The sequence below is a fragment of the Mirounga leonina genome, unplaced genomic scaffold, assembly GCF_011800145.1.
Source record: "Mirounga leonina isolate KUSES-001 unplaced genomic scaffold, KU_Mleo_1.0 Mir_151, whole genome shotgun sequence".
Lineage (NCBI taxonomy): Eukaryota > Metazoa > Chordata > Mammalia > Carnivora > Phocidae > Mirounga > Mirounga leonina.
In genome coordinates, this window is record NW_023270377.1 from 17,894,476 (window position 1) to 17,919,155 (window position 24,680).

General features: G+C 48.8%; 2 protein-coding genes across 3 annotated transcripts in view; both read left to right on the top strand.

The window, feature by feature from the left end:
- The first annotated feature begins 507 nt into the window (after window positions 1–507).
- On the top strand, window positions 508–7,620 carry SLC23A3 (solute carrier family 23 member 3). Of its 2 annotated transcripts, XM_035006588.1 has the most exons (12): window positions 508–769; window positions 906–1,063; window positions 1,208–1,329; window positions 1,517–1,590; window positions 2,225–2,406; window positions 2,729–2,852; window positions 3,008–3,122; window positions 4,081–4,334; window positions 5,097–5,202; window positions 5,512–5,679; window positions 7,088–7,183; window positions 7,278–7,620. In XM_035006588.1, exons 1-12 carry the CDS (start codon window positions 605–607, stop codon window positions 7,565–7,567), a joined length of 1,854 nt encoding a protein of 617 aa, XP_034862479.1. In that variant the 5' UTR covers window positions 508–604; the 3' UTR covers window positions 7,568–7,620. The 2 variants fall into 2 exon arrangements, with proteins under 2 accessions (XP_034862479.1, XP_034862480.1); XM_035006589.1 differs by lacking the exon at window positions 4,081–4,334 and having other exon boundaries at window positions 1,208–1,305; window positions 2,760–2,856; window positions 3,075–3,122.
- A 1,441-nt stretch (window positions 7,621–9,061) lies between these two features.
- NHEJ1 (non-homologous end joining factor 1) overlaps window positions 9,062–24,680 on the top strand; it is an 80,390-nt gene continuing 64,771 nt past the window's right edge. Inside the window, exons 1-5 of the mRNA XM_035007108.1 lie at window positions 9,062–9,167; window positions 11,781–11,957; window positions 12,797–13,009; window positions 20,264–20,402; window positions 20,969–21,027. Of these exons, the coding sequence (XP_034862999.1) occupies window positions 11,781–11,957; window positions 12,797–13,009; window positions 20,264–20,402; window positions 20,969–21,027 (588 nt within the window). The 5' untranslated portion in view covers window positions 9,062–9,167. The remainder of the gene's footprint in view (window positions 9,168–11,780; window positions 11,958–12,796; window positions 13,010–20,263; window positions 20,403–20,968; window positions 21,028–24,680) is intronic.

The window sequence follows — 24,680 nt, forward strand, 5'->3', positions numbered from 1 at the left end:
TAGGGGGTGGGCCGTGGATGACATCGCCTTCTTGTTTAGCTGGGCCCAAGCTTTCACATGTGAAATACTTGTTATCACCAATCACCTTCATTTCTCCTTTCTGTTACGGTGAGGAAATTGTATGGAGTTGTGCTCACTGTTGCCATGCACTGTGGACGGGTATTACCCATGCATTTCCTTCCTAGGCAGTCCCCATGGGGGCTGGACCCTGAAAGGGTTGAAAACTGGGGTAACAGCCATCTTTCCAAATGCTGGTGGGGAGGAGGGAACACTGTAAGACCTCCCCGGGGTATTTTATAAGTCTTCTTCCCAGCCCACTTACCATGCTTTGCAGAGCGTGGAACAGGGGATCTAGATGGAGATTCTTGGGGGGAGGGGTCCAGAACGTGGCTCCCCAGTTAATGGGTGATGGAATTTGCACAAGAGCTGGGCAAAGGTGAAAGGGCCTGTCCTGCCCCAAATCTCTCATCCCTTTGCTCCGCTTCACTGACCCCTCCACCCCCTCCCCACTCCAGGCAGCTAACTTCATCCAAACTCTGACCTCTTACACTCTCTACTTAACTCTGGCCCAGGGCAGCCAAGACGAAGAAGAAAGCAGGGCAGCATGAGCCGATCATCCCCCCATCCCATCCAACTCCAATCCATGGGCCCCCAGGATGCCCTGGTTCCCCTGTCGCCGCCGCCTGCTATCCAAAATCCCTCCTCTAACCCTTGGGCCTCTCAGTGTGGGCCTCCTCCCTGGAGCCTCAGCTGTCTTCTGGCTCTGCAGGTAGGAGCAGAGGTGCAGGAGTTGGTGCTGGCTGAAGGGATAGCTGGGGGGAATAGGCGTGGCATGAGAAACCCTCTGGAAATAGCTATTTCCGCCCCTTTTCTGAAGACCGCCCTTCTCATTCCTCCCCCTGCAGCATATCTTGGTCCTGGCTTCTCTGCTCTGTGCCTCCCACCTGCTCCTGCTTCAAAGTCTCCCCCCGGGAGAGCTTTCGTACTCCCCTGCGCAGCTCTTGGCCTCCAGCCTCTTTTCGTGTGGTGTGTCTACCACCCTGCAAATCTGGATAGGCAGCAGGTGAGGGGAACTCCCTGGAGAGAAGGGGGCGGGTCCTGTGTGTGTGTGTAGGTGTGTGTGTACTCGTGTGAGTGTAGGAGAGACCTGAGGACTCCTTTTGGCTGCCACACGTTTCCAGACCTGCTAGGGCTGCTGTTCCTACAGGCTCCCTCTTGTCCAGGCTCCATCCTTACAGTTCCTTGACCCTGCTCTGGTGCTGACCAGCCAGAAGCTACCTCTGGCCACCCAGACACCTGGAAACTGTGAGCACAGAGCAAGGGCAAGGGGTGAGGGTGGGGTGGGGTGCCAATCTGAGCCTCCAGGCATAGGTGGGTGCAGGATGGAGAGCGGGCAGTGATGGGAACTGCTAGGCTTTGGGGTCTTGGAGCTGTGCAGATCACGAGGTAGGATTGTAGAACACTGGGGTTCTGTCCCACTTACCTCTCTCCTCTCCACGCCCCCAACTTTTCCCAGCCTCCCTTGTGCTGCGCCTGTGTGGGGGGCCTGGCTGCCATGGCCTGGGGCTCTGGAACACTTCTCTCAGAGAGGTGAGTGCCTGGGGGTGGGGAGCAGGAGGGCTGCAGGTCGTGCCAGGATGGAGGAGGTTCCTGTTTCCAGTCGGTGGGGACTGAGATGGTCTGGGGGAAGGAGCTGGGGCAGGGACCCACCCCTGGAATTCGGAATTCATTAAGAAGTCCAGGCTGACACCAGAAAGGATGAATACCTACCATTTACATCAACATGGATGGAACTCAAGGGGATTATGCTAAGTGAAATAAGTCAAGTAGAGAAAGATAATTATCATAGGATTTCACTCATATGTGGAATATAAGAAATAGTGCAGAGGACCATGGGGGAAGGGAAGGAAAACCGATGGGAGGAAATCAGAGGGGGAGACAAACTGTGAGAGACTCTTGGCTCTGGGAAACAAACTGAGGGTTGGAGGAGGGGTGGGGGGTGGGGGAATGGAGTAACTGGATGATGGGCATTAAGGAGGGCACGTGATGTGATGAACACTGGGTGTTATAGGCAACTATGAATCAATGAACAGTATATCAAAAACTAATGATGTACTATATGTTGGCTAATTGAATTTAAATTTAAAAGAAAGAAGAAGTCCAGGCTAAGGTCAACTCCATTGAGCAGAACGCTTCCTCTTTGTCCTTTTCTTGGCTCCTCCAGGTGTCCGGGGCTGTGGTGGTATCCGGGCTGCTGCAGGGCACCCTGGGGCTGTTGGGGGTTCCTGGCCACTTGTTCTCCCACTGTGGGCCCCTGGTGCTGGCCCCCAGCCTGGTGGTGGCAGGGTTCTCTGCCCACAGGGAGGTGGCCCTCTTCTGCTCTACTCACTGGGGCCTGGCCTTGCTGTACGTAAGTCCTGAGAGGCGTGGGGTGGTGACCAGTGGGTTGTGGGGGCCTGGGGGAGGGCAGAGCAGCTGGCCCTACCCAACTCAGCAGCCATCTGAGCAGGGCCGATCCTTTATGGATTTGGAATCCCGGATTTTTGCTGGATTCATTTGGTTTCCCTGGCTTTGCACTGTCTCTCGCTGACCCCCCCTCCCCCCACCAAGGTATCCTCTTTCCTCTCTTGTCTGGGACCCCTTTTAGGGAATTCTGCCACTCCTACCTCCATTAACCCCCACAGGATGCCTGCTTCCTCTTGCTCCTAAAGCTCCTTCTCTCTCCTAGGCTTATCTTGCTCATGGTGGTCTGTTCTCAGCACCTGGGCTCCTGCCAGTTACCTCCCTGCCCCTGGAGACCAGCTTCAAACTCTTCTCCTCACACTCCCATTCCCGTCTTCCGGCTCCTCTCGGTATGTTGGGGTCTGGGCAGGGCAGTTGAGGGGAGGAGGCCTGGCATAGAATGCTTGCTCAGCCTGCTACCTTTTGGCTTCTGTCTTCCCCCTCAAAGCCTGGCTTGGAAGGTTCTGGGGGAGGGGTTCTTCCCTGTCTCAGTCTTGCCCCTCAGGTGCTGACGCCAGTGGCCTGTGTGTGGATCATCTCTGCCCTTCTGGGTCTGCGCATCATCCCCCCAGAGCTGTCTACCTCCCCCGAGGCGCCATGGGTCTGGCTGCCTCACCCAGGTAGGTTTGCTCTTCGCCCTCCATTCTCTGACTCAAATAAAGGGTCTATTTCTTTGGACTCAAGATGGAGTGAATTTTATTTCTGAGTTAAGTCCTGTGTTTTCTCAAAACACACAGGGGAGAGAAGTTGCCAGTCTGAGGGGCAGTGCCGGCCCCTCGTCACAGGTGTTTTATTGAGTGTTAAGAGACCTCTGCAAGCCCACCACTCCCCGTTGATACTCCTTACCCAATTTCCGCATTTGTGCCCCCCCTCCCACAGGCATTTGAGTTGGTGACCTAGGTATAAAAATTGCTTTTGAGGCACTGTGTACAAAAGTTGTTCATTCGTCAGTTTAATAAAGGTCTGTTGAGTGCAGATTTTGTGCTGGGCACGTGATAGGGGACATGGTGATAAATATGACAGACACAGTACCTATACTCATGAAGCTATATCTGCTGGGGAATGCAGATACTAATTAAATAGTCACCCAAGTAAATGTGAAATTGCATGTGGTAAGTGTAACAATGGGGAGGTACATTGTGTAATGACAGCTTAAAATGGAGAATCTGACTTTATCAGAGAGATCCAGAAAAGTATTCTTGAGGAAGTGATCTTTGAGCTGAGATGTGAGAGATGAGTAGGAGCTAACAGGGTAAAGGCAAGGGAGAAGAGCATTCTAGGTAGGGAGAACAGCACATGCAAAGGCCCTGTGGTAGCCAGCCACACAGCAAGTACAAGGGCCTGAAATAAGGCCAGGGTATCTGGAGTGAAGGGAGTGAAGCAGAGTGTGGTGAGAGATGAAGCCTTGTAGACCATGGTAAAGGGATGAGTCTTTATCCTGAGTTTGTTGGTTTTATCCCAAGACGTTATCTTCAAAGACAATGGGCTCTCCAGGATTCTTGTGGCACAGAACTTTGGAGGCAGGGGGATGCTCCAGACTGGAGTCTGGCCCCAAGGTGGCTCTTTCTCCCTCCCCAGCTGAGTGGGACTGGCCCTTGCTGACACCCAGGGCTCTGGCTGCAGGCATCTCCATGGCTTTGGCAGCCTCCACCAGCTCCCTGGGCTGCTATGCCCTGTGTGGCCAGCTGCTGCAATTGCCGTCCCCACCTCCACATGCCTGCAGTCGAGGGCTGAGCCTGGAGGGTCTGGGCAGCGTGCTGGCCGGGCTGTTGGGGAGCCCTATGGGCACTGCATCCAGCTTCCCCAACGTGGGCACAGTGAGTCTTATCCAGGTATGTGGATGAGGATGGGGCGGGGGAGCTGGGAGAGGGGAGGAAACTCACACTGACTGGTGGCCGTCTGTGTCCAGCATTCTGTCAGGCACTCCACATCAACGATCTCATTTAGGGAGGTGCCTAGAAGTGGTAAGGGGCTAGAAGCGGGAAGAAGACACTAAGTCACCACTAAATTCCTTCTATGACTCAGGCACTGTACCTGGGCTGGGGATCCAGTGAGATCACGTCATATAAAGTCCCTGCTCTCTTGGGCACTTCAGAGAGGGAGAGGCAGACGATTTAAGGAACAAAGTAAGATAGGGACACCTGGGTGGCTCAGCTGGTTAAGCGTCTGCCTTCAGCTCAGGTCATGGACCCAGGGTCTTGGTATTGAGTCCAGCATCGGGCTCCCTGCTCAGCAGGGAGTCTGCTTCTCCCTCTGCCTGTGCTCGCTCTCTCTCTGACAAATAAATAAATAAAATCTTTTTTTTTCTAAGGAAAAAGGTAAGATAATTTCAGAGTGATAAGTGCTATCGAGAAAACAAAGCGGGCAAAAATTAAAAATATTAAATTATTTATTTTATTAAAAATAAAATCTTTAAAAAAGAAAAAGAAAACAAAGTAGGGTAGCAGTGGGATAGCGGTTGAGAAAAGGAGGAGCCTTCAGGTAGCGTGCTTCTTGGAAGGGTCACATTTGAGTTGGGATCCAAATGATGAGAGGCAAAACCCTTGGAGCGTCGAAGAGGTGGCTGTGTTTTCTAGCATCTCTTCTCCACCCAGGCTGGCTCTCGGAGAGTGGTGCACCTGGTGGGGCTGCTCTGCATGGGGCTTGGGCTCTCCCCGAGGCTGGCCCAGCTCCTCACCACCATCCCGCTGCCTGTGCTTGGTGAGTGGACGTATCAGCAGGGCTGGTATTGAACCAGCACTACCCCCCCCCGCCCCCCAGGATGGCCCAACTGGTTGCTTGTGCCTGGCACCCTCTCTTTCTGAACAGACCCCTGACATATGGAGAGCTGTGTGTGTCAGCTGCGCTCATTTTCCCCAGCCCAACATCTTGACCTCTTGACCGCGCTTCTGTCATAACTGGAGAATGAGCCTTTTGGTTGTCTGTCTTCATCACAACCTGCCCCACCCTGCAATCCTCCCTGCTACGCCAGCCCTTCCCAACCCCCTTGATTACTTCCCTACGAGACAGGTGGGATGCTTGGGGTGACCCAGGCCGTGGTTCTGTCTACTGGATTCTCCAGCTTCCACCTGGCTGACATTGACTCTGGGCGGAATGTCTTCATTGTTGGCTTCTCCATCTTCATGGCTCTGCTGTTGCCAAGATGGCTTCGGGAAGCCCCAGTCCTGCTGACCACAGGTGGGAGGAGGAGGAGGGATGGAAAGAGGAATTGGACAGACCTGGGAAGACAAGGACTGGAGGCTTGGGGCTCTCTGGACTCCAGGTCCCACACCCTTTTCTGGGCTTTGCTGTAACTAGTTGAGCTATTTGTTTAGCAAATATTTACTGAGCACCAGTCTAGCCCCTTGGGATACAGAGGTGCCTCCAGATGTTACAGTCCAGTAAAAGAAATAAGATACGTACAAACATAGTAGGAAAGGTTCAGATAAGGAGTGCTGGTGGTGAGAGAGTTTCTGTTTGAGATTATCCAAGTTAAGTTTTATGGAGAAAGTAACATTGAGCTAGTTCGAAGGATGGTAAGATTTGAACATATTTAGTGAGAGGAAGCTTATTTCCGGTGGGGGAAACACCAGAAACCACGACCTAGATGTAGGAAGTCATAGGGTATTTCCGGGGAGCAGCAAAGACCGTGCAGCCTAACTAATAGCAATGACACTCAACTGAGGAGGATTTTGCCCCACAGGGAACATCCAGAGACCTTTTTGGTTGTTACAAACAGAAGAGGGGATTGTTAGTGGCATTTAGTGGGTAGAGGGAATGCTGCTAAATATCCCACAGTGCACAGGTCAGGCCCCCTCAAACAAAGAATTATCTGGTCGAAAATGTCAGTAGTACTGAGGTTGACAAAACCAGGCTAGAGCATAGAAGGTAAGAGGTTGGGAAGTAAGGGGCGCCTGCGTGACTCAGTCGGTTAAGTGTCTGCCTTTGGCTCAGGTCATGCCTTTGGGATTGAGCCCCACATCGGGCTCCCTGCTCAGCAGAGTTTGTTTCTTCCTCTCCCTCTGCCCCTCTGCGTGCTTGTGCACGCTCTCTCTCTCCAATAAATAAAATCTTAAAAAAAAAGTGGGAAGTAAGGTTGGGGTTTGCTTTTATTTATTTATTTTAAAGATATTTTTATTTTAGAGAGAGAGGATGCTAGTGGGGGGAGGGGCAGAGAGAGAGGGAGAGAGAGAGGGATTCCTCAAGCAGACTCCCTACTGAGCAGGGAGCCTGACACGGGCTTGATCCCCGGACCCTGAGATCATGACCTGAGCCGAAACCAAGAGTCAGCCGCTTAACCAACTGAGCCACCCAGTCACCCCATGGTTGGGGCTTTTAATACCAAACTTTACAGGGCCTGCAACTACCAAAACATATCTGGAGGGCATGTGGATACTCAGAAGACAGGATGATGGGCTGGGATCTTGTGGGAAGGGCCTGGGTGGGGGAAATAGAGAGTAGGGGGACAAAGGTGGGGGAAGATGGGATAACAGTTCAGAAAGATCTGTCCTTAGCCCAAGACTTAGATTTAGGCATAGAAATATAAGACTCATTGACCCTGCACAGGATCAGAGTTCCCCTCCTGCCTGGCCCCAACTCTCTGTAGGCTGGAGCCCCTTAGATGTGTTACTGCGCTCACTGCTCACAGAGCCCATCTTCCTGGCAGGACTTTTGGGCTTCCTCTTAGAGAACACCATTCCTGGTAAGTTGAGGCCAGGCCCCAGCACAGTGGGGAGTAGCCAGGTGCTACTCACTCCCCGGGTGGGGCAATGACCTGACCAACCTTTCTTTTGCAGGCACAAGGCTTGAGCGAGGCCTAGGTCAAGGGCTGCCATCTCCTTTCGCTGCCCAAGAGGCTCAGCTGCCTCAGAAGTTCAGGGAGAAGGCTGCCAAAGAGTATGAGCTTCCTTTCCCCATCCAAAACTTGCGTCCCTACATCCCTCAGCCCCTCCGTTGCCTCTGCCCACTGCCTGAAGACCCTGGGAATCAGGAAGGAGGGCCCTCTGAGCCAGGAGAGACAGCCGACTTGTTGCCTGGCTTTGGGGAGCAGTGTCCCAAGTCTAGAAGAGAACTTGGGTCCCAGTGATTACCAGTACTCCTACTCCTGCCCTGGTTAGTTTACCCTATCTCCCAGCTTGCTGGAGGGTGAGTTCCGGGTTCTAATTTCTCCTAGGAAGAAGGTGTGTGTGTGTGTGTGTGTGTGTGTGTGTGTGTGTGTGTGTGTGAGAAACGGGCCCACCTAACAGTCTCATTTCCCGATGGGTGTGTTGCCTTTCCTTCTCTTAATTAGGCCTAACTGTTCCAGGCAGGGGCCATCGTTTAGTGGGCAATGATTGAATGAATGAGATTCTGCATGTGAACTATCTATGGTCAAACCCTAGCATTTACTTAACAAATATTTATTGAAGGCCTCCCATGTGCAAGGTTCTGGAACTACAGTTATGGATAAGACAGGGTCCCTACCCTCTTAAGGCACCTACCATTTAAAAAGACCTATGTAGGGGCGCCTGGGTGGCTCAGTTGGTTAAGCGACTGCCTTCGGCTCAGGTCATGATCCTGGAGTCCCGGGATCAAGTCCCGCATTGGGCTCCCTGCTCAGCAGGGGGTCTGCTTCTCCCTCTGCCCTCTTCCCTATCGTGCTGTCTCTCATTCTCTCTCTCTCAAATAAATAAAATCTTTAAAAAATAAAAAAAATAAAAAGACCTATGTAATTACTAACTAAAATCTAAGGCAAAAGGCAGTCTATAATAAAGATTAAAACAATGCTATGGGAGCAAAAAGGAAGAAACAATTAATTCTGATTGTGGATAGTGGCAAACAAAGGCTTTATGAAAGCAGCAGCACCAAGGCTGGCCTTGACAAGTGGAAAGCAGATGGGGAGAATATTTCAAGCTCAGGTATCCAGCTGGAGCAAAACCATAAATTGTGCAAAGCAGAAAATGAGCTGAGGGATTTCAAGTTTCTCCGTGGTGATGGACCATAAGTATGGGGTTAAATGGAAGGAGAAATGAGACAGGAGAAAGGATGAGGTGAGACCATGGGATTTATGCATGGAAGGATCCTCTCTGAAACAATTTGAGTGCTGGTGAGGACGAGAGAGATTAGTGAAGTTCAACCTCCTCATTTTATTTATTTTTAAAGATTTTACCTATTTATTTGGGGGGGAGGGGCAGAGCGAGAGGGAGCAGCAGACTCCCTGCTGAGCAAGGAGCCCCACCATGGGGCTGCATCCCAGGACCCTGAGATCATGACGTGAGCTGAAGGCAGCCGCTTAGCCGACCGAAGTAGGCAGGCGCCCCTCATTTTATTTAAAACGAAACAAAACAAGCGGTTGGGCAGGTAGGGGACGGAAGTGATCCAAGTTTGCTGACAAGTCCAAATCCAGAGACCCCCCTCTCCCGCACCTCCTCTGGCATTCTTTCTACTCCGCCAGCGCGACTCCGAGGGGCGCCACCACCACCCCATCTCCCTAGCAGCGGATCGCCCAGCCCTCTTCCCGCTCCCCTGGGCGCGGGGGGCCCCCCAGCTCTGAGTGCTCCTTCCAACAGCTCTGAGGGCCCAGATGCCCCGCCCACGTCGGGCCTGCGCTCCGCCCCTCTGTCCCGAAAGGTCTCTACCCTAGGCCTTTCGGTTTGCGCGGGCCGGCCCGCTGCGGGGAGGGGCGGGAGCTCTGGCGGCCGCTCACGGTAGGTGGCGTGGGGTTCGAATCGGGGCCGGGGCCCGGGCCGGGGCCGGGCGGCGAGGGGCCGCGGGGACCCTGCGGGCGAGCGGGCACGGGCGCTCGGCCCCGGAGCTCCGGCAGGCCTCCGGGGGTGGGCGGGGCGCGTGCGCCGCGCGTGCGCAGCCCGCTTTCCGACGGCGAGGAGGGCCTTGTGAGGCTACTCCTTGGCGGGCTCCTTGGTGCTACAGGGCGGCAGGTGGTCGGCTTTGCTACCCCCGAAGGGTCCGGAGCCGCGTCTCGGTGCTGCCAGTGCTGTCGAAGGCTGACGGCGGAGGCCCTCGCAGTGAGGGCGGGTGGAAACTACGCCAGGCGGGGCTCCTGGGGTGGGGCTGCGGTTAGGCGAGCGAGGGTTGGTCCCCACCAGAGGGACGGGGCGTGGCCCAGCCCGGACGGTCGCTGGGGCCTTGCTGCCCTCTGCAGGACTACGGGGGGAACTGCGCCGAGAGAGGGGCTCGGCCGAGGGGCGGGACTCGGTGCAGACCCGGGTTCTTGGGCGACCTCCTGTTGGCCCTCGGCGCTTCCCTGCTCCATTCAAGAATAATAAACGGGTGAATCTAGTTAATGTGACGGTTAAAGGCGGCCTTGAAGGGGGGAAAAATGAGATACAGAGGCCTTGGACTCAACAGGACGCGCTTGGTGGGAGCAGCCAACACCAGGTCTGGTGCTGAATGTTTCAAATCTTCCTATGGGGCCCGTTGATCCTGAGCACATTTTAAATCCCTCTCCCGCCCCCCAGACAGGACAAAAAAAACCCCATACAGTTTGAGGGTTTTGAGCTCCCAGGCTTTCCGAAAGTGACGGGCCAAGATAATCAACCCGATTTAGGGCACTCTTACAGGACGCACTGCGGAGTGCCTACACGGGCGACTTCCCTTGTTCCCTTGCATTTGTGACCTTTGGCTATGTGGAACTCGATTGAGGGCTAGCTTAATCATTCCAAGATCTCCTCCCCGTGGCAGCAGCTCGTGGGAAGCAACTGACGTCCCGTCCCCCAAACGCAAGGTTTTGAGGCCGCTGCAAATAAAAATGGCAATATGTATTTACGTTTTACCCAACTATTGACTGCACAATTTTGTTACAAGACCACACTTCAAAAGCTAGGTTATGGTTGGAAGAATGACGGCTTAGACCATGATGGAAATGACTGGAGGAACAGAACCATGTTAATCATGTGAAGGAAATCCAAGGAATTTCATTATCTTCTTTATATTCTAAGGCGCTTCCCTCACCTCACTTTGTATTTATAGACTGAAATAATGAAGGAAATAGTATCACTCCCTCCCCCCCACAGGAAAAATGATCAAACTTCCTGTAAAGTAGCTTTAGTTACTGAACATCTACTAGGTTAAGACTACAAATTTCGTTGTTGAACTAGAGAAGTTGGTTCCCAGGAGTCCCAGGAGGTATAACAGGGCATGATGTCATTGATGGTTGTACCTTGGGTTAGGGATATATAGGGCATGACTGAAGCGGAAGTTAATTAATTGTTTCTATCTCTGTGAAATGCTGTGCCTTGTGTTTATGATGTCTTAGTCATCTATGTTCTTGAAATGGGATTTGGGACTTTCTTGTTTGCTTCTGGACATAGAATTTGTTGGCTCTTTATTTGTGTGTCATTGATCCCTTTGAGAGTTTGACACAGCTGTGGACCTCTTCCTCCCGAATGGCTATCTGCACGTGTGCACAGATTTTGTCTATAATTCCAGAGGATTCACCTGCATAGACTCTAGATTAAGAATGCCTGTCTTTGGGAATGTATATATCTATGTTCATATAAATATTTATATATGAAAATCTGAGATCTTCTAGAGTTTTATTTCTTTTTTTAAAATTTTTTTTAAAGATTTTTTAAAATTTATTTATTTGACAGAGAGAGCGAGAGAGCACAAGCAGGGAGAACAGCAGAGGGAGAGGGAGAAACAGGCTCCCCGCCAAGCAGGGAGCCTGATGTGGGGCTCGATCCCAGGACCCTGAGATCATGACCTGAGCTGAAGGCAGACGCTTAACCATCTGAGCCACCCAGGCGCCCCTAGAGTTTTATTTCTAGCTATTGATCAAATAATTTGAATTTCCTGCTCATGACACTTACGACTTACGATGTTTTATAAGACAAGAACTATTCCTTCTCTTCTAGAAGTTCTGGGAAAGGGTAACATTGGCATATTTATTAGGAATGTGATAAAGATACAACAAGAATGGTTTAGGTTTCCACAATAAGTTATACTGTTAGAAAGCAGAAATACTGAGACCAATATGCCGAGGCTTAAACACTATAGAAGAGAGATATTTTATGCCCTTTAGGAACTAATTTGAAAAAATAAATTAAAATTCTAAATAGATTTTTAGTGGCCAGGAGGTAGTAAGGTCGGTGCCCAGCTGATTATATGGGAGACAGGGGATGGGGGTGGGGGGGTTGTGTGTGTTGGGGGGGAGGGGTAAAATGTAAATCCATGCCTTCTGTCTCATTAGGGAGGGGTCCTTCATAAGACTTATTTGCTATGGGACTGTTTGTGTGGTGCCCCTGTCCCCAGGCCTACAGTACCTTGGGGCACTTGCCTAAATCCAGACTCTTCTGCAGATGGAGAAGCTGGAGCAAGGCCTGTTGATGCAGCCATGGGCCTGGCTACAACTTGCTGAGAACTCTCTCTTGGCCAAGGCATATATCACCAAGCAGGGGTACGCCTTGCTGGTTTCAGATCTTCAACAGGTGTGGCATGAACAGGTGGATGCTTGTGTGGTCAGCCAGCGAGCCAAGGTAAGCGTGAAGAGCAGTTCTGCTGCGGGGCGGTAATGGGTATAATTTCTGTCTTAGTGCGGGTCAGGGTACATTCACATCAGCCAGCTTGCTGGCCTGTAGGTTGCCAAGGGAGGTGGAATCAGGTGCAGACAATTCTAACGAATGTCCTGTCCTTCTACCTAAAGCCCTGCGATCTTTCTTTCTTTTTTTTTTTTTAAAGCATGGGTTATTTATTTATTTATTTGACAGAGAGATAGAGAACACAAGCAGGCAGAGAGGCAGGCAGAGAGAGAGGGAGAAGCACACTCTCCACCGAGCAGGGAGCCCGACGCGGGGCTCGATCCCAGGACCCCGGGATCATGACCCAAGCCGAAGGCAGCCACTTAACCGACTGAGCCACCCAGGTGCCCCCTTTCTTTTTTTTTTTTTAAAGATTTTATTTATTTATTAGAGAGAGAGTGAGAGAGAGAACTAGTGGGGGGAGGGGCAGAGGGAGAAGCAGACCCCGCTGAGCAGGGAGCCCGACAAGGGAATCCATCCCAGGTCCCTGGGATCATGACCTGAGCCCAAGGCAGATGCGCAACCATCTGAGCCACTCAGGCGCCCGTCCCCCCCCAGGATCTTTCCATATCGTTGTCTGATGTTAGTTTTTGCACTGCATTTAGTACAAGGTAGGATTGTAAAGTAGGCCAGTCGCTCTCTCGTTTTGTTTTCTTCTTTCTTGTTCCCCTGTTTTTGTCTTCCCTTCCTCTCAAGCCCGCTGTCTTCATGTTAGCCAGAGTTCTCCTTTGCTGTAACTTGGGGAGTCCGTTTCCTTTTCGCACCCTTACTCCATACAACTCCCGCTGTCTTTTTAGGAGCTGAACAAGCGCCTGACTGCCCCCCCTGCGGCTTTCCTCTGTCATTTGGATGATCTACTTCGCCCGTTGTTGAAGGACACAGCTTGCCCCAGCAAAGCTACCTTTGTCTGTGATCGTGTGGCCGAGGCACTGATCCTGCGTGTGCGGAGTGAGCTCTCTGGTCTCCCCTTTTATTGGAATTTCCACTGCACCCTAGCCAGCCCTTCCCTGGTGAGTGTAATTCAAATGTGGAGTGGGGCAGGGAAATGCCGGCTGCTTTGAGATGAATCCTTAGATGCTCTTATTTTTTTGTGGACTCCGTTTGAAATTCTTCTTCAGTTGGAAAACTTTCCTTGACTGGACAGAAGGCAGAACAGATTCTTGGCTGGTACATCCTTTCTTTGCAAAGGGAGCAAAGGTGAAGTTTTGGTTTACCTGCTTTCTTGGGTGTTTTTCTTCATTATTTAATATTTATTAAGCATCTACTGGGGGCTAATTGTTGGGTGTCCAGATCTAAAGCAATATAGCCTATTCCTGGAGTCCATAATCGAGTGAGAAGATGGACAGGGAACAGGATAAAGTATGGTAAATTCTTTGATTGAGGTAAGCTCAGGATGACTGAAGGTCTGAAAAACCTTTTTGAAGAGAGAGGTTTTTTGTTTTTGTTTTTTTTTTTTTTTAGAGAGGGGGAGAGAGGTAGTGGGAGGAGCAGAGGGAGAGAGAGAATCTTAAGCAGACTCCACCACCCAACAGGGAGCCCAACGTGGGGCTGGATCTCACAACCCTGAGATCATAACCTGAGCTGAAATCGAGAGTTGGATGCTTAACCAACTGAGCCTCCCAGGCGCCCCATTGAAGAGATAGTTTCTGAGCTGAGTTCTGTAGATGAGTAGGAACTCATTGGGAGAAGATCAAGAGGTCATTCTAGGCTAGAGTGCATTTTGAGAGGCGGGGAGATATATAGGTGTGGGGCCAGTGGGGGAATTTCATGACTGCAGGGATTTGTGCGAAATGAGGTAGGCAGTGGCCAGATTTTGAGGGATTCTAATGAGTGGATTTTATCCTAAAGGCAACAGGGATTCACTGAAAAACTTTAAGCAGGTGTTTAGCACGATCCAATTCGTAGTTTATCAAGAGCAGTCTGGCAACAGGGTAGAGCATGTACCAGCATTCAGTATGTACCTTTCTGAACATTTCTTGTCACTGAATCCTCATGACTGTCCTGCAAGATAAGTAGTATTGTTCCCTGTCTTCAGAGTAGGAAGCTGAGATTGAAGGCAATTTGTCCAAAGTCCTGCAACTTATAAATGAATGAGCTGGAATTTTACTCCCAGATAGGTCTGATTCGAGAGCCCGTTTTCAGGGACTAGGGGGATAACATTTTCTGCTCACTAGTAGCTTTCTAGGCCCCCGGAGCTTTTATTAGAAATTAGTTTGAGGGACGCCTGGGTGGCTTAGTCGGTGACGCATCTGCCTTCGGCTCAGGTCATGATCCCAGGGTCCTGGGATCGAGCCCTACATCAGGCTCCCTGCTCAGCTCCCTGCTTCTCCCTCTGCTCTTCCCCCCACCCCCTGCTCACGCTCTCTCCCTCTCTGATAAATAAATAAATAAATAAATAAATAAAATCTTAAAAAAAAGAAATTAGTTTGAGAATAAACAGTACGAACTTGTTTGCAGGAATTACTGCCACTGGTCCCTTCCACCCTTTTATACAAACAGAGCTTGTTTCAGTCAGTAGCGTTAGAGGCCGGGGTCTTCTTTGGGAGGGGTCTTCTTTGGGAGGATGTAGGTTTATCAGCAGAAGGGCCTGAAGACAAGGGGGCATCATTTCCTATATCCCTTCTCTAGTTTTCCAGAGGTGATGGAATGTTTTGGAATCAACAGGGTGAATGGAAAAAGTGTTTTTTGAGAAACTGTTCTCTGGTAGATTTTTTTTTTTTAAGATTTATTTATTTCTTTTAGAGAGTGAGAGAGAGTGGTGGGGAGAGGCAGAGGGAGAGGGAGAGAGAGTCTCAAGCAGACTCCCTGCTGAGCGCAGAGCCCGACGACGCGGGGCTTGATGCCAGGACCCTGAGATCATGAACCTGAGCTGAAACCAAGGGTCAGAGATACAAACCCTCCCACCGAGGTGACCTTCTGGTGGATTTTTGATCTGGAACCCAGTAAAGCTGGAGAACTACTTCTCATTCATCTCTGAATTTCTAAGGTCCATCAACAGTGTTTAGCAGATAATAGTTTTTTTTGTTTGTTTGTTTGTTTTTAATTTTTTTTTTTAAATTTATTTATTTGACAGAGAGAGACACAGCGAAAGAGGGAACACAAGCAGGGGGAGAGGGAGAGGGAGAAGCAGACTCCCAGCTGAGCAGGGAGCCCGATGTGGGGCTCGATCCCAGGACCCTGGGATCATGACCTGAGCCGAAGGCAGACGCTTAACGACTGAGCCACCCAGGCGCCCCTAGCAGATAATAGTTTTAAAATCTGTTGATTTTAATTGAGTTTTTTTGTGAAAATTTCCATCCTTCTTTAGTCTACCTCTTTTGTTCAAAACCCTGTAACTTTTTCTAGTAACACCAGGGGGCACTGTTTCCTCAATAATGCCTGTTCTAGGACCAAAACCTTTGGGCTGCCTTAGGGAGGTCCTAGCAATAGCTGGTCTCCCTTTACATCATACAGCCCTAGAAATTCAGAATAGTGAGACTGAGGAGGTAGTTCTCCTAGGAGGCTGATGGGCTCTAATAGTTTTTTTTGTTGTTTTTTCCAAGATGATAAAGTAAAGAACACTTGTATAATGAGGTTATAATTGAAAATAATATATAAAGGGAAAACTAGCCATTTCTAGGCAAATTCCTCTAATTGGGCAGCCACAATAAGAAAAGAAGCATCAGTGTTTGGAGTGGAATGAGTCCTGGTTCGCCACGGGGAGAAGTGAACATTGAACAGCTGGTGAACAATTAGGCTTTAAGGTAAAATAAAATACTTATTATTAAAAAAAGAAGAAAGCCAGCCCAGGGAAGTCCCTGAGCCTGAGGAGGCTTTACAGGGGAGAAAGTTAGAGCCGCGGACACTGTCAAGGATGTAGGCGGATACTATTTTAGGCTGGTGTGTGCGTCTGTGAGGTCACACAGTCATAATTTTTGTTTGTTACTCATTCTTGTGATAGTTTTTATTTCATTTTTTTTCAATGAGTAATTCATGCAAAAAGCAAACATTTCAAATAGCATTGAAGAAGGGTCTAGAGTGGAAAAAATAGGTCCTTCTACTCCTCTCTCTAGTCCCTCATTTTCCTTCTTTAAAGCAACTGATACCATCTTCTTGTGCATTCTTAAAGAAAGCTGTACGTAGGTTTGTATACATATGAGTATGTATGTACTTACACAGTCAAATACCTATCTGGGCATATGTATGTCTTTTCACAAATGGCAGCATGCTATCCACGCTGTTCAGTAGCTTGCTCTTTTCACTTAATTATAGAACTTAGAAACCATTCATAGCAATATATTTAGAAGATCTGCCTTAATATTCATTACCGGTAACTTAGAGCCTTATTTGATGCATATATCAACATGTATTTAATTGACAAACTGCTAGTAGACATCTAAGTTGTTTCCACTCTTTTGTTAGTACATGTAGTGACTATCCTTGCATTTATTTTTCCTAAGTATAAATGTATAAGTAAATTCCTAGCAACAGAATAGCTGAATCAAGGAATATTTGGGGGCGCCTGGCTGGCCCAGTCGGAAGAACATGCGACTCTCGATCTTGGGGTCGTGCGTTTGAGCCCCACATTGGGTGTAGAGATTGCCGAAATAAATAAATAAACCTTATTTTATTTTATTTATTTATTTGCGAGAGAGAATGAGATAGAGAGAGCATGAGAGGGGGGAGGGTCAGAGGGAGAAGCAGACTCCCTGCTGAGCAGGGAGCCCGATGCGGGACTCGATCCCAGGACTCCAGGATCTTGACCTGAGCCGAAGGCAGTCGCTTAACCAACTGAGCCACCCAGGTGCCCATAAACCTTTTTTTTTTTTTTAAAAGGACTATTTGTATGTTTAATCTTGCTCACATGATGCCAGACTGTCTTCCAGAGAGATTGCACATCTAAACTCCTACCGGTCATGCAGGAGAGTAGGAGAGTTCAGCATGTGGAGGGTTCACGCTAAGTTCTCAAGGCTGTGCGGGATAGCATGGGATAGCTAAAGCCTCGGGTCTCTGCTTTCTAGCCCATTTCCATTTCCAGCCAGCTTCCTCATCCCTTCGTCCTCCTCACTGTTCTTCCCAGGATCTGATGTAATTCTTTGGTGTTATTGCTGTTATCTTCCTTTTCCTAATGTAATTCTTGATATTCCAAATTTTGACTTTCAAATTTGGCCATTTTATAATTTCTAGGAGTCACAGCCAAAGGTTTTTTTGTGGCAGGAAGAGCCACAGGCTTTGGAGCTGGCAGGACTGATTTGTAACTTAGCTCTCCAACTTTGACTATTTGTATTACCTGGGATAAGTTACTGAGTTTTTATGAGGCTTGGTGTCATCATCTGTAAAGTGGAGGCACCAGTCCCAACCTTACTGTGGAATCCTGGGAATTAAAGACAAGACCATACATAATGTTACTTAATTTCAGCATTATTGTGAACCTTTGAGAGCAAATACTCTGACTCCCTAATTTTTCCTTGAAAAAGATAAGGACCACGAGAGCGCTTGGGATTAAGCCATTTTCACATCTGGGTGCTCTCATAGCCGGGGCTAGAATCTAGATCTAATTCCCAGTCTGGTTGCCCTTGTCTCTATGTCCAAACCTGATAGAATTCGTCTTGGGATTGGTAACTGCCATTCAGCTCTCCTTCCTCTGACTTGTCAACATTTCAATGGGAAATCTGTAGACATTGGGGGATGTTATAAATAGATTTCCTCTGGAAAAGATTGGAAACTCCTGCCTCTATATCCATCACACTTCCTGACCTCCTTAACTGTTGTGAGCTCTTTGGGGGCAGACGCCTCACAGGGTCACAGTAGGTGTTAGGTACACAGTAGGTATTTGTTGAATTGACTTGTGAAACTGCAACTCTTCATATATCGTTGTCTTTAAATGAAGGGGTGGGGGTCGTCCTGACCTCCTGAAGTGCTTCAGGCTTTTTCCTTGTGGTGTTTGTGGATTTGCTTTGAAACTCATTACTTCATCCACATGCCGTGTCCTAATTAACTGATCGTAGTGTGTTAGTGTGCATCTAACTTTGAAATGAGTTATACCCCAATGATTTAGAGTAGTGTAACCCAATTCTATGAAATTATTATTATTATTATTATTTGCTATATAGACATTGGAGTCTGATAGATAACTTCCGGTGCCTGGCGTGGCATTACCATATTTAATTAGACGTGGCATTGATTAGAAACTTGCTCATTATGTTTCTTGTGGTTAGATTTACCACCACTCAAAGAGATCGCTGGTAGGTGGATTCCCAGAGAGAGGCTGGTTGTCACCTCTAGGAATTTCTTTTTTTTTTTTTTAATTTTTTTTTTTAAGATTTTATTTATTTATTTGAGAGAGAGAGAGAGAATGAGAGACAGAGAGCATGAGAGGAGGAGGGTCAGAGGGAGAAGCAGGCTCCCCGCCGAGCAGGGAGCCCGATGCGGGACTCGATCCCGGGACTCCAGGATCACGACCTGAGCCGAAGGCAGTCGCTTAACCAACTGAGCCACCCAGGCGCCCACCTCTAGGAATTTCTGTATTTGAGGGCTGTCATCAGAGGGATGGTGATGCTGCTTGGTTACCAGCTGCGATTACTTTCAGCTCACCCCTCCGAACACTGACTTGCTTTCATCCGAGGATTTCCCTGTTTTTCCTCCTGATCTCCCTCGAACAGGACCAAACCTAACCAAACAATTCCTAGGAAAGAGGGTTGGGTCTGGAGCAGAACTTTGGCCGCATTTTGAGCAGTACTTCTTGGAGGCTTAAGTTTATCCTAAGGACCTGAACTGGGTACCAGGACCAGCTTGGGATGTGCTTCCTGATGGAAAGAAGTGATGGGTGTTTATAGCTACATTTGATTTTCAGCCTACTCTGCGTCAGTAACCCTGCATATGTCGGGTCCTGGTGGTGGTACAGAAGCTGCGGGCTCTAACCTTTACCATCACCCCCCCCCCCCCATCTCTTCTCTTCTGATCTGTCCTTAGAGAAGCATGGGGCTGGGTAGACTATGGCCAGCGGGCCAACTCTGGCTTGCTGCCAATTTTTCTAAAGTTCTATTGGAAACCCACCACGCTCATTTATTATATGTTGTCTATGGGCGCTTTCATGCTATAGCAGCAGAGTTGAGTATTTTGACAGGGCCTGTATGGGCCACAGAGCTGAAAATATTGACTCCTTGGCCCCATGCAGAATGTTGCTGACCTCTGATCTAGGGCATTTCTTCTTAGTGCCTCCTTGAGCTCATCTCCTTGGGGCAAGGGAAATGAACCCCGATAGCATCCACTAGTCACAAAGAGATTATTGATTCTAGTTATTTTCTTTGGCTAAGGCTTTTTGCTTTCTTCGGCTACTGGACACCTTGTGTGGGTGAATTAAGTGATTATTCTCTATAGCTATACGTTATTATATGAGGACACCATCCTAGCTGCTCAGCAGCATGGCGATGCTTGCGTCCTAATTCTTACCTTATTAAGAGCAAGGTGTGCTGGATCGGTTTATTCCTTCCTAGGCTGGCCTCTCGGTGACTGGCTGGCTTCTGTCACAATGACCTCAAACTGCTGCCTTCCTGGGAGCAGATTGAAACTCTGGGCTCATTCTGGGCTATCATCAGCCCTGAAATGGCTCGTAATCAGTGTCTGGGTCTAATTTGAGACTGATTCCCAGGCTCTCTACTCTCTGTTGATTTTTTTTTTTTTAAGATTTTATTTTATTTTTATTTATTTATTCATGAGAGACAGAGAGAGAGAGAGACAGAGGCAGCGGGAGAAGCAGACTCCCCGCAGAGCAGGGAGCCTGATGCGGGACTCGATCCCAGGACCCTGGGATCATGACCTGAGCCGAAGGCAGACGCTTAACCGACTGAGCCACCCAGGCGTCCCTCTGTTGATTTTTGTCTTCTGTTATGCTCCAGCTAGCACACTCTGTTTTAGCCACGCCCACTTTCCTGAAGGCTACTTGGATCTTCTGCTTTTGTCTCTCAGTCTCTGCGGAGAGTTGAAGCAACCCTTTTCTCTTATCAATTCTGTCACGTCCTTCTCTTTAAATCACCACTCCGGGCTGCCTATCCACGTGTTCTCCTCTATTCTTCCCACCCTTTTATCTATGCTACGGAGAAAACCCTTGAACTTATTTCTCCTACCTATTTGATTATTGTATTATTAGAGTCATGCAAACGGGTTGCTTGCTTATGAAACCGTAAGTCCCTGTGAAAACATTTATTTTTCAGTATTTTTCTAGTTCCTAATACAGTGGGGAGTACTCTGTGTCTGTTGGCTGATTGATATCTCTTCCATGAAAGGTCTCCCAGCATTTGATTCGTCCTCTCATGGGCATGAGCCTGGCCTTGCAGTGCCAAGTGAGGGAGCTAGCAACCGTGCTTCGTATGAAAGATCTAGAGATCCAGGACTACCAGGAGAGTGGGGCTGTGCTGAGCCGAGGTGAGAGGGCATTCTTTGGGGTGTTGGGTGGGGAGTGGTACAGATGGTCAAAGGGCCTCAGAAAAGGGGAGAGTCATCTGCATTAGAGGTGTGCTTCCCTGAGGAGATGCTGGGTACTGACCATAACTGGAGACTTGATGCCGGGTGACACTTCTCTCTGCCTTGAGGACCCGGTTGGCACCCAAGTGACCAATAGAAGCTATAACCGAGTCCAGCCATGCCCTAGGCAATGGCAAGGAAAGACTTTGGAAAAGGGCCAACAGCTGTATAAAACTGTGGGAGGACAACACACACTTGGGACCTTCTGAAGCATAGTTCCTGCTTCAGAATAAAAATTCAGTTCTGCCTTCATTTTTGTGGCAGGAAGAACATGTCCTGTACTGCTGATCACCCTCTCCTCCTCCTCCTATTTGTCACACACTCTCATCCCTTCTCCCACTGGACTCTGGGTGTTGCATGTGTATGCTCCCTCCCAAGAAATCTCGGGCTCTGTTTCTTTTCCTTCTCACAGGCAGGAAACTCATCCTAAGACTAATATTTCTTTTCTGTATCCCTTCTTATTACAGATCGGTTGAAGACGGAGCCATTTGAAGAAAATTCCTTCTTGGAACAATTTATGGTAGAGGTAGAGTATATCACGATAAGGATTTCCTTTCTCCTTGTGCAGCTTTGCTTTATTTTCTCTTTCCAGGTGCCTGAGTAGTGACTTGCGTTTTGGGTGTTAGCTGGCTTGTGTGGTTGGAAAGTCCTTTCTCTGAAAAAGTTGCCTATAGAAAATCTGATAAAACTTGAGATGCCCATGGGGGAGATGGGGTGAAATAGGGGGAAGAATATAAAAGGCTAAAGTGGGCTGGTCAGCATTTGTAAAAACATCTCTGTTCATGTACCTAGGAATTTCATTTAGAATTCCCTGACCTTGGAAAGTTTGGTTGACCAGTTGATCAATTTTTGCTTGTTGAGATCTGATCACAGGTCTGGATTGTGGAGCAGGGGGGCTAGTCATTATTACTTGTCTGGGCCCCTCCAATATCCCACAGCAGAGGAAGGTGAAAAGCACAGGGTTACCATTTGGGAACTGTCTTGTGGGCACAGTAGGCTGTGGAAAATCACAGTGTTTATACAAGGGGCCTGGCAAAGGAATGAATGGGGAGTAGATAATTGTGGCCTGTCAGAAGCTCCTGCCTAGGTTTCCCTTCTAAGGATTGAGCTTGGCCAAAAGAAACATCTATTAAATGCCAAACAGGGGGAGTATTAATAATAATGACCTTTGATAATACCAGTCAATATTGATCTTCTTCTTCTCTAACTCTTTTAGGACTTGTTGGTTGTACAGTTAGTACCTTAGTATTAGTGCCCTTTTTTCTAATTTTACATGTGACCCAAGTTGGTACTTTACTATGTAAGCAAATAATGCTATTATAATATCATGTTCTGTATAGATTATTCATATTTCTGTCTTGTCATCTAGGCTACTTTGTAAACCCCTTGTGGACAGGGACTGTGACTCATATTCCTTTTGAACATGAAATTAATATTTTTCCCAGGGCTCGGCAGAAAACAGGTGTTCTTGACTTGGAACCTTCTCTTCTGCCTCTGTGCATTGGCTGAACAAAGACGCCATCATGCTTGGGGTCTTAACACAAAGAACAAAAAATGCAAGTTGAGTGCTCAGTCCATCTACTGAAGCAATGTAACTCCAGAGAAGAAGGAAAGGGTGCACTGTTACGTCTTGAAGTATAGATTTCAAGTCTTTATGGGGAAAGAGAGACTGTTAAACCTAGACTCGCCACAGAGAGATTTCCTTGGCCATTTTCTGTCAGTTAGCTTCCTCTGTCTGTAAGTGTAGGTATTAAGGAGGTTAACGTAGGCTGGGGATGACATGCTGATTCCCTGCCTCAGCCCCTTAGTGAAACAATGCAAGACTTATTCTTAGCCCAGCAGAGAGGTCCCTTCCTGATCTGGTGCCCACAGACCTCTCTAGCTTGGTTTCTTGACATTTTTCATTATGAACTTTATGCTCCAAGTCACAGAGAATGACTTTGAATTGCCTTCCTCTAGCCTTTATCTCCTGCCACACATTGTTCACTTTATCTATAACGCCCAATGCCCTGGCCCTATCTACCTCGTAAACTTCTATTAATCTTTTAAGTGTCAGCTTTGGCTTCTTTGGGAGGCCTTTCCAGACTCTCCTTGTAAAGATAATCCTTCTTCCCTGCTGCTGCAGTACCTTGGTTCCTACCTCCGTTTTACCGCTTATAACTTTGTGATAGATATTGCTGTTTATAGGTCTGCAAGACTATGCCTTTCTCCTCCATTGATCTATGAAAGATTTGAGGACAAGGACTGCATCAAATGCATTTCTGTGTCCCCAGCACCGAACACAGTGCCTAGGAGTAGTAGGTTCTCTGTAAGTTTGTCGACAAAGATGTTGATAAACCTGTGCTAGGGGAAGTTTCACAAAAGTTGGAGTGGTGTGACCTGTGGACACGGTGCTGCTTGTGATGCCTATATTTGGGGTCTTTGGTTATTCTTCTGGTTTATTTTGCAGCTTTGGATGAATCAGTGTTCCCAGAGCCTCTGTTTTCTCATTTGTAAAATTGGTGGCTCATCTCTTCCATGCTTTTGGGGCAGCGGGCAACCCCGCAGAATCGAAGAGAAAGCGTATAGAATCCTGGTGTCAACCCAGGAGGCGTATTGGTGTTTTGGAACCAATTACTTCAGGAATACTGGTCTTCAAAGGTCTGGGCGGATCACACCCAAACCACAGAGACTTACAGAATTTTATATATCTGCAAAAGATCTGAGAGACAGGTAGCTGTAGTTTTCCATTTCATAGACTAAGAAATTGGGCCTCAGGCAGGGTCAGTGACTTGCCTAAGGTCATGTTGCTATAGGTGGACATTTAGGGCCTTCCTCCGTTTCTTGTCTGGGATCATCCCTGTTTTGTTCTGCAGCTCTAACGGGTTATACACACCAATTAGAGGAGGGTTAAGGGCTAGGGTAGTGTGGAATTCTTGCGATCTCCGGGATTGCTGCACCGTCCTCTGGGACCATGGACTGTCCTGCATAGCTGCTAGAACCTGCTTCGTTGTGGGACTACAGAATTTCTTGGCCACTGCACCTTTTCAGTTACTCTGCTTGTCTGGGGTCCTACAAACAGGACACAGAAGGGTCATGGGGTCACCCAAGACAGCTGAAAGGATGTGCCATCAAAATAAGCAACATAGGAAGATAAACAAACCAGGGACAGAGAGCCCAGGATAAAGGTGCAGGGGGGCCAGGGCTGATGTCAGAGGGGCCATGCGGTCAGTGCTGGGGTCTGTTTTTCCTGGTTCTAGGCGAGAGGCCACAGAGATAGGGCATGGAGGGCAGTAGGACAGGGAGGTTTCTAGGATACTAAGGCCAGGAAAAATATTTAAGGGTTGAACAGGGGTTACGTCTTCATATTTACTTCTTTTGTTTTTTCATCTCCCCCCCCTTAGAGCCTTGGATTTCGCATTTCCAGGGAGCCCAAGGGGGCCAGTTGATGGTGGCCTGACTGGAGGGGGCGTCCTGGAAGTGTTCTTCGAGTTGACTGGGCGGAGTGGCTTCTGGCATGATCTTCATAGAGGGAAGATTCCCCATAGAGAGCATCTCCTAGGACTGGGGGCTGGGAGGCACCATTCATAGTGGGAGATGAGTCAAGGAATCGGGGACTATTACTGCATGGCCCAGGAACTGTGTGAGAGAAGTTTAGGAGGATGGGGCTGGCATGGCCCTCTCTCACTCTGGTCCACTGGAGGGAGTTCCTTCCCCTGGCTGCGTCCATGCCTTCCCCCTCTCCATCTGGTTGCCATCAGGCTGTGCGGCTGCTGGCGGGCTCTTTATTTATTTATCCCAGTGTAATGGGGTGAGGAGGGAGCTGGCCTGAGGCTGGCATTCCGAGGCCATGCCACTGAGCCACAGGCGGTTTGCATGGGTGTGTGAGTCACTGGGGCTGCATGCTGCTCAAACCAGACGCGGCCAGGCTCAGGGACAGCAAGCAGCCCAAAATAGAGCCCCGCCCTCTGCAGCTGGCAACCCCCGGCCAGGAATCAGCCCTTGACACCAAAACCTGAGCAGTTGCGTGAAGTTGGCTTCCTTAAGGAGGGGGGCCTTAACAGCGAGATTCTCTCCTTCCCTGTCTTCAGAGGAGAGTATTCAGCACAGCAATCATTCCCGTTGCTGCATGCTGCAGGCCTTGTACAATTCAATCTGTTCAGTGTAATACCGTCACCAATTTGTATCATATAGTTACAG

What these genes read in the sequence shown, in the direction of transcription:
- SLC23A3 (XM_035006588.1), top strand. Translation starts at nt 605, where the DNA reads ATGAGCCGATCATCCCCCCATCCCATCCAACTCCAATCCATGGGCCCC. An exon ending in CAAATCTGGATAGGCAGCAG is followed by an intron (nt 1,064 to 1,207) that starts GTGAGGGGAACT and finishes CTGTTCCTACAG; the next exon opens with GCTCCCTCTTGTCCAGGCTC. An exon ending in GCACAGAGCAAGGGCAAGGG is followed by an intron (nt 1,330 to 1,516) that starts GTGAGGGTGGGG and finishes AACTTTTCCCAG; the next exon opens with CCTCCCTTGTGCTGCGCCTG.